Source organism: Rhinoderma darwinii, chromosome 4, assembly GCF_050947455.1.
Source record: "Rhinoderma darwinii isolate aRhiDar2 chromosome 4, aRhiDar2.hap1, whole genome shotgun sequence".
NCBI lineage: Eukaryota > Metazoa > Chordata > Amphibia > Anura > Rhinodermatidae > Rhinoderma > Rhinoderma darwinii.
In genome coordinates, this window is record NC_134690.1 from 55,396,590 (window position 1) to 55,408,971 (window position 12,382).

Here is a 12,382-nt window from a genome sequence, read left to right on the forward strand (position 1 = left end):
TTTAGAAGCACCCAAGGATAGCAAACGGTCAAAAATTCTTATTGTTTACCCACACAAACTGGTCCTAAAACTATTTTTTTTTTAAATGCATTGAAAACTGAACGCAAACTCAGTGGGAGAAAAACCTTATGGATCTGGCAAGTATCGTTTGAACTAACTGCAACGTGTGAAATGCATTATGTGAACATACCCTAAAGCCCAATGGGAGAGATTTATCAAGACTAATGCAATGTATAGTGGACAGTATCCAAAGCAACCAATCAGGTTCCACCTCTCATTTGGTCCTTTGGAAAATGAAAGCAGCAATTTGATTGGTTGCTATGGGCAGCTGCTCGACTTTTCTCTTGTACTAGTTTTTATGAATCTACAATATATATGAACATAAAAGGAGTGTATATATGTTCATTCCCTTAAAGAGGTTAGAAATGTTATGCCCGGCCATAGAGGAAGTGGAGAATATATATTAAATTCAAGGTACGCGGTGTAGAGATTTATTGGATTGGTCTGGTTATTTATTAGCAAATCACACAGAGCTAAACGATTAGTTCCATAAAAAAGTAACATTAATTACAATATGTAGAAAAACAAAATGAATTCCTATGAGTCATTAACCATTTAGCTGCAGGTGAGTCTAGAGTGCATTGCCCTGCAATGTAATTCAGTTCCTCTGTAACAAGGAGAGTCTAGGAGTAGAGACAGTTTTAGGATGGTACAAAAGAGACGGAGTACAAGAGAAAGAAGACTGCAGAAATCTCTAGTGTTAACAGGAATATCTACATCTGATTGGCAACATATTTCCTTAAAAGGAAGAATAAATATACATTGGATGGGAGAGTCCCAGCAAAAGTCAGTGCATAGGAGTGTTAGCAGGTGGACGCTGGTCCCTAGGATCTGGTGAGGTATCCATGGCTCGGACTCCTCCGGGAAAGCCTTCTGCTGGGCTGGGATCAGATACGCTGCGGGATTGGATGGCTTACTCGGCAAAGAAGTGCACGAAAGACACAGGAAAGGCTCCTCTCCGGGACGGCTCTCCTTCTACGTGTCCAATCTGTCAAGCAGCCAACAATAATGGAGAGATTAGTCCACAATACACAGTATATAGGACATTATATCTCATGGTGGCAATAGCTGGCTGTATATTTTTTGGTCTTGTACAATGATCTAGGAAGCGCCACTGAATAATGCTCCACATTTCCTTTGCATCTATTTTCATAAATCTCCTCTGTTGTGTTGCTTGTCCTCCAACATGCTCAATGTAATCACGTCACAGTAAGCCTCTGTTCACACTGGTGTTTGCCTCTAGGTTATTCTCTTCCATTATTTTGATAAAAAAACAGAAATGTTTCCATTAACATCTTTATTGATATTAATAGGAGGATTCTGTTGGCAAATGCCATCAGTGGACATCTCTCCACGTGGCCTCTGCTATTCTGACTGCCAAACACAACATAGTCTACTATATTATACCCAGTGGGGAGGGGGGCGCTCACCATCTCTAGGAGCAGCTACAGAATCAAGTAATGGTATCTCAGACGTGTACACTTACCCACCACTCATGATCCTCTTCTCCATCCACCACAATGATCTCTCCCTCTGTAAACGTCAGTTCATCCGGGTTGTCAGCTGAACAGTTATATATTGCTTTCACCCGCTTCGGCTTCACCTTCGCCTGTAGGCCAATATAAGCGATTCAATTATAAGCAGTGCAGAAAAACCAAGAAGAAACCACATGACTCATTTATATGCTATCTATATATCTACTTGTAACGTTCAGCTCATTACATTCATCTATGATCTTGCAATTGATGTGGTATACAGGAGACTGCAACATAGGCCTGTCTAAGAAGATAGTTAGGCCCAATTCTTTTCAAGATTAATGACCTTGTTGATGGTAACGTGTCACTTATAGTAGATAGTAGATGATGCAAAACTTTGTAGGATACTTAACTCAGCTTGACTATAAAATATTACAGAAAGTCCTAGATAAGCTGGGAGAATGAGCAAAAACATGGCAGACGAAATTTACTGGTGATAAATATCAAGTAATACACCTAGGATGCAATAATAGCATTAATTCATATACATTACATGGAATAAAACTGGGTATAACGGAACAAGAGAAGGACCTGTGTATTCTTGTAACAAATAAGCTAAGCAGCAGCACTCAATGTCAAGCAGCAGCTGCAAAAGCAAATAGGATTTTAGGGTGTATAAAAAGAGAGATAAAAACCTGTGATTCAAATGTCATATTACCACTATAAACCCCATGTAGGCCGCATCTAGAATATGGAATTCAGTTTTGGGCTACAAATTGTAAAACATATATAGGAGAACTGGAGAGGGTTCAAAGGCCGGCAACTAGATTATTAAATGGGATGGGAGGTGTCGCTTACAATGAAAGGCTAGGAAAATTGGGCTTGTTCAGCTTGGAAAAAAGACGTCTTAGAGGGGATCTTATTAATATGTAGAAGTATATGTGTGGTCAATACAGAGAACTAGCACATGATCTGTTCCTTCCAAGGACTCTACAAAGGACAAGGGGACATTCATTGCGTGTGGAAGAAAGACGTTTCAGACATCAATATAGAATGGGTTCTTTACGGTTGGGATAGGCCTTTCCATAGTTTGACTACTCTAAGAGGTAGTGGTGGCAGATACTATGTCAGCATTTAAAAAAAGGCTAGATGATTATTTACTGATGAATGGCATTGAGTGTTATAACTAATCCAGCAATGAATGACGGGTAATAGTTACATAGGTTGAAAAAAGGCATCGGTCTATCAAGTTCAACTTTCTTTCGATCTATGCAAGTTAAAAGAGCCCAGCAGGTTTGCTTTCTTCTGATAATAATCTGGTTTGGACTACCCCAATCACCGGGTGTCCGGCTGCATGGATTCCATATAATAATTTTGCTTGCAGCGGTAAATAAAGCATTATGTGGTGACAAGCCTGGTCCTCTAGACAGCTGATCTTTCTAGGGGCTCTCTGCTCCAACTAATATAGTAAAGTCCCAAACAGGAGGTCCCCCCTCTATTATATCCATGTACTCTATTAGGGCAGAGTAATCTGGCCTAAAGCCCAAAAAATCCTTAAAGGGAACCGGTCATGTTCAAAATGCTGTCTGATCGGCAGGCAGCAGGGGAGCGGAGCAGATTGATTTATAGTTTTGCGGAAAAATATTCTGTATAACTTGTAATTTATTGATGGAAACCTCGGCTCATTTTGGGCTTAGGAGTCACTAAATAGGTCCACCCAAGACCAGAAGTTTCAATAAAAAATTTACAAGTTATACAGAATTTTTTTCCACAAAAATATATGGTAACGTACCATATTTTCAACGTCAAAGGCTCTAAAATACTTTGATTGCGTTTTTTTAATGTCATGTATCTGTTTTGGCATATTAAACGTTTTTCTGATATAGTTTTATAAAAATGTTTATTTTGTTTTAGCAATGCAGCTTCTACACAATTATTTGGCAAGTTGTATTTTTGAGGATTAATTTTATTATTAAACAACTCTCAGTGCGGTCGGTCAATCCAAAATGTTAATAAACCTCAAACCTGAATATTTAAGAAAGTAAAAGTGAGGTTTTGGCTTTCTTCTGAGAATATCTGTGCGCAGAATTATTATGTAACTAAACGAAAAAGGAAAATTTTCCCACCTCACGTGTTTATTTTCATCTGTTAAATTGAGAATAATAAACAACTCAAAATGTACAAATAAATATTTAAAAAAATATATAAAAAAAATCAGTGACCAATATATAGCCCCCCCTTCTTTTCAATAACAGTCATAAGACTTTCATCCATGGAGTCTGTCAGTTTCTTAATCTGAAAAGTGAAAAAGATTATACCATAAGTTTTGCTCACCTCAAGCTATGATTAAGGACCCTAGCGGTCTGAAACGCGTAAGCGTGGTCCCGGGATTGTTGTTTTATCCCTTTTAACATGACCTAATAAAATTGAATTTTTTATCATTTGAGTGCTGGATCTGCCTTTCCTACACACTATTTTAGTTTCTTAATCTGCTGACGATCACTTTCCTTCATCGTAAATCTGCCGTTTAAGAAGGGCCTACAAGTTCTCAATAAGGGTATGTGCACACACACTAAATACGTCCGTAATTGACGGACGTATTTCGGCCGTAAGTCCCGGACCGAACACAGTGCAGGGAGCCGGGCTCCTAGCATCATACTTATGTACGACGCTAGGAGTCCCTGACTCTGCGTGGAACTACTGTCCCGTACTGAAAACATGATTACAGTACGGGACAGTTGTCCCGCAACGAGGCAGGGACTCCTAGCATCGTACATAAGTATGATGCTAGGAGCCCGGCTCCCTGCACTGTGTTCGGTCCGGTACTTGCGGCCGAAATACGTCCGTCAATTACGGACGTAATTAGTGGGTGTGCACATACCCTAAGGTTTAGGTCGGGTGAGGAAGGGGCCAGGTCATTATTCTTTCATTTTAAAAGAGGCTCTGACATCAATTTATAACTTGCCTATCTCCTACCTAATCGAAGAGGTGCTTTGACGTAGATAACGGTTTTGTTTTTTTTAAAACGTTTATTATTGAGCAAGTTAAGAACATTTTTCGATTTACGACTATTTGTTCTAAATGCCCAACTGGACGGTTTTTTTCTATTCACCAAGTGGGCGTTGTATAGAAAAGTGTATGATGCTGACCGATCAGCGTCATACACTTCTTCATTCCAGCCCAGCGTGATCGCACGAAATCACATTGTGACGTGACTTCCTCCCGCAGGTTCTTCACCAGAACAACGGAAGACTGAACAGACATAGACTCCGGCTGTGCCAGGACGTTTATCCGAATCTGCAGTCGCTGGAGGCAATGTCTGTTCAGTCTTCCGTCGCTTCGGTGAAGGACCTGAGGGAGGAAGTCACGTCACAGCGTGATCTCGCGAGATCATGCTGTGCTGTGGATCAAGCTGGGCTGGAATAAAGAGAAGTGTATGACGCGGATTAGAAAAAATTTGCATAAATCGAAAAATGTCCATAATTTGCTGAATAAAAGTTTAAAAAAAACAAAAAAAAAAAACAACCACCAGTAGTTATCTACATCAAAGCGCCTATTAGATCAGGTAGGAGATAGGCAAGTTATAAACTGATGACCGAGCCACTTTAAAGGAACAGTGTCATCGCAAATAATTTTTTTATATGTTAAAGATGTTAGTGCTTTAATAAAAACGTTTATATTCATTTGTGTGTTTGTGTTTTACAGTTTCTTATTTTTACACTTTTTCTTCCCTATGGGGGCTGCCATTTTTTGTTCCATTTCTGTGTGTGTCGATTAACGACACACACAGACATGGAATACGGCAGCCACAGTCCCATAGGGACTGCGAACGGCTCCCGTCCCATTGACTGCCGTGTACGGCGTCTGTGTGGGAACTGCGCATGCGCCGCTCCCACACAGTCCTATTCGAAATTGGCGCCGTCCGGCGCCATTTTCCTGTGGACCGGAAGTCGCGACCGGACAGTAATATTACTACTTCCGGTCGCGGCTTCCGGACTTGTGCACATGGAACAGCGGCAGCAAACGGAGCGGACGGGCCGGAGGGAGCCGCGGCGGCAGGAGCAGGTAAGAGATTTCAATGTATGTTAGTGTTTGTGTGTGTTTACTACTGTATGTAAACCTACTACACTGTGGGTTACCTCAAAAAATGGCGACACACAGTGTAGGAGGTTAAACCTTTCAAACCCCTCGTTTATCCCGGCACTAGCCAGGATAAAGGAGGGGGGGATGCTGAGAGCTCACTAGAGCGAGGGCTTTTAACCCAATGTTGCAATGCTGCAATTTTGGGAACAGCCCCATCTAGTGACCAAAAATGGGTAGTATTATAAATTAGAAATAATTTATATTTCCTGGCTCGTGCCAAAAAAAAAAAAAAAATTTGAACAATGTTTAATCACCCACACACTAAATGTTTAATTTTTAAAAAAAAAACATGTTTTTCTGGCAACACCATCCCTTTAAAGAGGCTCTGTCACCAGATTATCAAACCCCTATCTCCTATTGCATGTGATCGGCGCTGCAATGTAGATAACAGTAACATGTTTTTTTTTTTGTTTTTTTTTTTTAAAACGTTCATTTTTGGCCAAGTTATGAGCTATTTTATATTTATGGGCGTGTTTTCTCTTATTTCCAACTGGGCGTGTATTGTGTTTGTAATATCTGGGCGTGTTTACTTGTTTTACTAGCTGGGCGTTGTGAATAGAAGTGTATGATGCTGACAAACACTATTCACAACGCCCAGCTAGTAAAACAAGTAAACACGCCCAGATGTTACAAACACAAGACACGCCCAGTTGGAAATAAGAGAAAACACGCCCAGTTGTCCATTAGAAAGGCTCATTTGCATAAATATAAAATTGCTCATAACTGGGCCAAAAATGATCGTTTTAAAAAAACAAAAAAACATGTTACTGTTATCTGCATTGCAGCGCCGATCACATGCAATAGGAGATAGGGATTTGATAATCTGGTGACAGAGCCTCTTTAAGGCCTTTACTGGCTAGCCATGCAGTGAAGTACTTCGATGCATGTGATCTACCATTGTCCTGCATAAAAATCATGGTTTTCTGGAAAGATGGAGACTTTTTCCTGTACCACTGCTTGATGAAAGTGTCTTCTAAAAACTGGCAGTAGGTTTGGGAGTTGATTTTTGGTTCATCTTCAACACGAAAAGGTCCAACTATAATACCAGCCCATAGTAGTACCCCACCTCCACCTTGCTGGCGTCTGAGTCGACGTGGAGTTCTGTGCCTGTTACGGATCCAGACACGGGCCCAGCCATCTGGTCCATCAAGAGTCATTCTCATCTCATCAGTCCATAAAAGCTTTGAACAATCGGTCTTGAGATATTTCTTGGCCCAGTCTTGACGTTTCTTGTTCGGGTTTCAGGCTTTCTTAGGCTATGTTCACACGGAGTATTTTGGGGGAGGAATATCTGCCTCAAAGCTCCAAACGGAATTTTGAGGCAGATATTCCTCCCCCAAAACACTCCGTGTGAATAGCAATGATCGCGCCGTTTTTCGCCCGCGGCCATTGAGCGCCGCGGGCAGAAAACACGCTTTCTCCTGCCTCCCATTGAAGTCAATGGGAGGTCGGAGGCGGAAGCGCCCGAAGATAGGGCATGTCGCTTCTTTTTCCCGCGAGGCAGTTTTACTGCTCGCGGGAAAAAGACGCCGACGCCTCCCATTGAAATCAATGGGAGGCGTTCTCGGGCCGTTTCTGCCGAGTTTTGCGACGCGGTTTCCGCGTCAAAAAACTCGGCAAAAGACCCCGTGTGAACATAGCCTTACCGTGTCCGGTCTCTGAGCACTGAACACCTTGTACGTCTGGGCACTCCGGGGAGGTTGCAGTTCTGGAATATGACATCACTGCAGGATAATGGGTTCCTCGTCGCTTCACGTTTGATTCTTCTCAAATCTTTGCCAGTTAATTTGCGTTTTTTTACATTTGTTGTGACCCTTTTGACTTTTTGCAACAAAACATTTGAGGTTTCTGTGATCACGCCCCAATATCTTAGTAATATCAAGGGTACTGCATCCCTCTGAAAAGTCAAAAATTGTTAAAAGTCTTTCAGAGTTAGTTCAATCTCCTTTTTGGCCCATTTTGCCAGAGGAAAACATGCTGCCTAATATTTCTGCGCACCTTGATATAGGGTCTTGATCTCCTTAGGCCATGCCCTCCCTTATTACACAAATACACATCACCTGATACGCTTCATCCAATAAGCAGTCCAGTTTATACAGCTTGAAGTTGGAAAATATACACAAAAATGATGATTCGGTCAAAATACTCACTTGCCTAATAATTGTGCACACAGTGTACGTTTCCACTATACATAGAAGCTGCATGACACCGCTGTAAGCAGAATCCATCAGTGAGCTAGACTGACGGCTCAGCTGACCGTGGCAGCGGTGTGCTTCTAAAACAATATCTAAGCCTATTATCAATTAATCTGATTAGGTTGATAGATTTTTTTTTTACAATAAGTTGCTCAAAAGGTTTTCACAGCCTTTAGTTATGGATAAGGAGAAATATCATAAATCTCAATTATCAATAAATACACCAATAGAAGAATACCCTTTTATATGCGTCAGTTCTGTTACTCGCCAGTTGAGATTTGCGTGGCATTGGTGCAGGTGGCTGCATAGGCACTGTGGTACCAGGCTTAGGTCCAGGCTGAGAAGGCGAGTCAGACAATGCATCTCCAGCAGCTGCAGACAAGATACAAACCGTTAATAATTTAAAGAGACGGTTACTACTTTATCAATTCCCCATCTCCTAACTAATCTAATAGGCGCTATGATGCTGATAACTACAGTGCAAATAATAAACGTTTTTTTTTAAAACAAATCACAAAGTTATGTGCAATTTTCTAAATATGCTAATGTGGCTCTAATAGCCAAGTAGGAGGTAACACTTTCTTTTCACTCTGGGAAGTGTAATGTTTTCTGTATGACGCTGTCCAATCAGCATACAGCTTCTCACCCTTCCCTGCCCAGCAACACAGCGTGATCATATAGTATAAAGCTTCCATTCCCGACTATTTTCAAATGGTGATGATATCTCCGGTTGTGTCACAGCTAGAACTGCGATCCTAGTGTCATATGAAGATTAGAATCTCATCTTTCATAGGACACCAGAATATAGCGGTTTTAAATGACCGCCCTTCCCTTCAGTCTCAGTCTCTCACACGGTATGAAGAAGCTTCATGCTGATTGGACAGGATCAGAGGCTGTGAGGTAGATCCACCTCAGGAGAATCGATGCGGTTACCTCCCCCTTGCCTAATAAAGCTCATTTACATATTTAGAAAAAAGCTCATAATTTTTAAAATAAACGTTTTGGTACACAATTTTCACTATCATTATCAGTGTGACAGCACCTATTGGATTAGCTAAGAGATAGTGCATTACTAAACTAGTGACAGATATTCTTTAAATGGGCACCATGTAATGCATAATTTCCCCTGCGGTGGCACTGCAGGAAAATCATACACTCGCTGCCAGGTTCCCCTGCAGATCACAGCAAATCTCTGATGGGACCGAGCAGCGGGACACCCTGTGATCAGCTTATTACCACAGGAACCTTTTAACAAAAAAGGATAGTCTTAAGCAGGACAACCCTTTTAGGGCTCTATTCAAACTTCCCACGGTTCTTTTCAGATTTCCAGTGCTTTCTAAGATTGGTCATATGTCCTGTAAAAATGAAAGCAATGATGCAAGTGTGAGCATATACATACGCACTGATATATATATATTGTGGGTGCTACTTTGAGTATCAGTGTATTAACCCCTTAATGACCAGCTAAATGTTTTCATTTTTGCCCCTCTGCCTTTTTCAGCCATAACTTTTTTTTAATATGAAATCTTGTTTTATGTAGGAGAAATTGTATTATTTTTTTTCCTTCGCAGTTTGGGGTTACAAATAAATGACGGTGTATGTAATTTATTTTTGCTGCGTCAATATAGAAAAAAGCGTTTGTCTGCATTATTTTTGGTTTATTTTTTTTCTACCGTTCACATTCCACGCTAAATAACTTGTTAAATTAATATTTCAGGATATTACAGTCCTGTAGATACCTAATATGTGTAGGTTCATTGTTTTTATGTAACAAAAGGGCAATAAAATATATTTAGACTTTTTTTTTTATTGAACCCCATAAAGGGGATAACTTTTGTACAGCTTTATAATATACTTATAATGTATTAGCATACGCCTGTATGCTAATACATTACACTATGTCACTACGACACAGGCTGCTGTTGGGGCAATACATAGTGTGTCCTAACAGAAGGCTTACAGAACAGACAGCCCTGGAGTACTTTCTAGGTCGCCAGGGCTGATTGCTGAGGGTTACCCCAGTATCTAATTGTGTCACCAGGAAACAGGAGGCTTCTTTAAATACAGGAGGAGTCCCCTTTGATCATGCCAGGTCACGGATTGCAGCGATCCAAGAGTAAACTGCCAGGATTGAACGTTCCTCCGATCCTGTACGTAATTTAGGAGGCTTCTCCACGTACAGGAGAGATCATCAGTCAAAGCTCCCGCTTAGAGAATGAGTGGTCATAAGCCTTTTCTACAGTGTGACTGTAGACCCGCCACCTGCCCCGCCCGCAGTGAAAAAAAAACTCCTTCGGAGTCTAAAATTGCCCAGATAGTCCCACTGGCTCATATGAGGAAAACACCAGCATAAATTACAAGATAGTGGGGCCCTATGTATTACGGTGTGTGTGTATGTACTGCATGTATGAATGACTGGGCGTATGTATGTATGAATGAATGAATGAGTGTCTATGTACTGTATGTATGAATGACTGGGCGTATGTATGAATGAATGAGTGTCTATGTACTGTATGTATGAATGACTGGGCGTATGTATGAATGAATGAGTGTCTATGTACTGTATGTATGAATGACTGGGCGTATGTATGAATGAATGAGTGTCTATGTACTGTATGTATGAATGACTGGGCGTATGTATGAATGAATGATTGTCTATGTACTGTATGTATGAATGACTGGGCGTATGTATGAATGAATGAGTGTCTATGTACTATATGTATGTATGTATGTATGTATGTGTGTATGTATGTATGTATGAATGAGTGTTTATGTACTGTATGTATGTATGTATGTATGTGTGTGTGTGTGTGTATGTATGAGTGTTTATTTACTGTATGTATGAATGAGTGTTTATGTACTGTATGTATGAATGAGTGTGTATGTACTATATGTATGAATGAGTGTGTATGTACTATATGTATGTATGTATGTATGTGTGTGTGTACTATATGTATGTATGTGTGTACTATGTGTGTGTGTACTATGTGTGTGTGTACTATGTGTGTACTATGTGTGTGTGTACTATGTGTGTGTGTGTGTATGTGTGTGTGTATGTATGTATGTATGTATGTATGAGCGTATGCACGAGTATGTATGTATGTATGGTATGTATGAATGAATGTGTGTATGTATGAATAAGTGTATGTACTGTATGTATGAATAAGTGTATGTACTGTATGTATGAATAAGTGTATGTACTGTATGCATGAATAAGTGTATGTATGTATGAATGAGTATGTATGAATGAGTATGTATGAATGAGTATGTGTGTGTGTGTGTGTGTGTGTGTGTGTGTGTGTGTGTGTGTGTGTGTGTATATGTATGAGTGTGTATATATATGAATGTGTGTGTGTATGTACGAATGTGTGTGTGTATGTACGAATGTGTGTGTGTATGTACGAATGTGTGTGTGTATGTATGAATAAGTGTATGTATGTATGAATAAGTGTATGTATGAATGAGTATGTATGAATGAGTATGTACTGTATGTATGAATGTGTGTGTGTGTATGATGTATGAATGAGTGTGTATGTATGTATGAATGAGTGTGTATGTACTGTATGTATGTATGTATGCATGTATGAATTAATGGTGTATGTACTATATGTATTTTGTTTGAATGCAGTGTGTCAAATCTAGTTGTTCAATTTATGCATGAGAGACAAATTGTCAAATGTAAAAAAAAATTATGACAAAATCTTCGTTTTGGGAGAGTGAAATTACATTTTGCAGACATGAATGTTGGGCACTCACCAGGACTCGGTAATGATGTTGTGGCTGCAGGCTGGATCTTACCCGCTGGAGCAGGCTTCTCTCCCCTGATAAAATTTATGACAAACACATTTTATTAAAGTTAGCAAAATTGGATCGAAGAGAAAGACGACATTGTAAGCTGGTTAGCCTTCATGGTTTTCCACGTAAACATTATCTAATAACATGCACTATATACCTATGTATGGTGACCATTAATATGGTTGCTGTGATATTTTACTACCGTAGTCACAAAGTTCTCCTTATCTCACACAAACTATTTATCCTCTACTAAAATGTGAAAAGTATGTTAAAAATGCTCATATATTTCTGAGACCACTATAAAAACATTACGGGTATGTTGCTGTGATTTTTGCTGCGGTCTTTTTAGGCTTTTTTTTTAGCGAATTCTTCAACCGAAAAACACGTCAAAAAATGTGGCAAAAAAAGCGTTTATTTCCATCTCCCATTGATTCCAATGGGGTTTTTGAGGCGGAAAACGCCTCAAGATAGGGTATGTCACTTTTTCCCACGAGCGTTGTTTTTTGCTCGCGGTTTCCGCGGCAAAAAAACTCAGTGTGAACAGGGCCTAAAGGTGTAATTGGTGGAGTCAATGATTTTAGATCCAACTATAGTGTGAAGCTCGACTGGCCATTAACATCTGCTCTAAGCGGATGTCCCCCTGGTAGAAAAGCGCAGTTGGAGGTGTCTGGCTACAGCTCTTCCCCCTATTTCAGTTAGCATTAACATGAATGG

At 40.2% G+C, this 12,382-nt stretch overlaps 1 protein-coding gene across 3 annotated transcripts in view; it reads right to left on the reverse strand.

The window, feature by feature from the left end:
- Positions 1-486: 486 nt before the first annotated feature.
- The window catches only part of ASAP2 (ArfGAP with SH3 domain, ankyrin repeat and PH domain 2), a 217,378-nt gene continuing 205,482 nt past the window's right edge, over positions 487-12,382 (reverse strand). For all 3 annotated transcript variants that reach the window (XM_075861122.1, XM_075861123.1, XM_075861124.1), the window contains 4 exons: positions 11,630-11,694; positions 8,112-8,245; positions 1,547-1,669; positions 487-1,048 (listed from right to left, as the gene is read on the reverse strand). In XM_075861122.1, the coding sequence (XP_075717237.1) occupies positions 974-1,048; positions 1,547-1,669; positions 8,112-8,245; positions 11,630-11,694 (397 nt within the window). In that variant the 3' untranslated portion in view covers positions 487-973. The remainder of the gene's footprint in view (positions 1,049-1,546; positions 1,670-8,111; positions 8,246-11,629; positions 11,695-12,382) is intronic.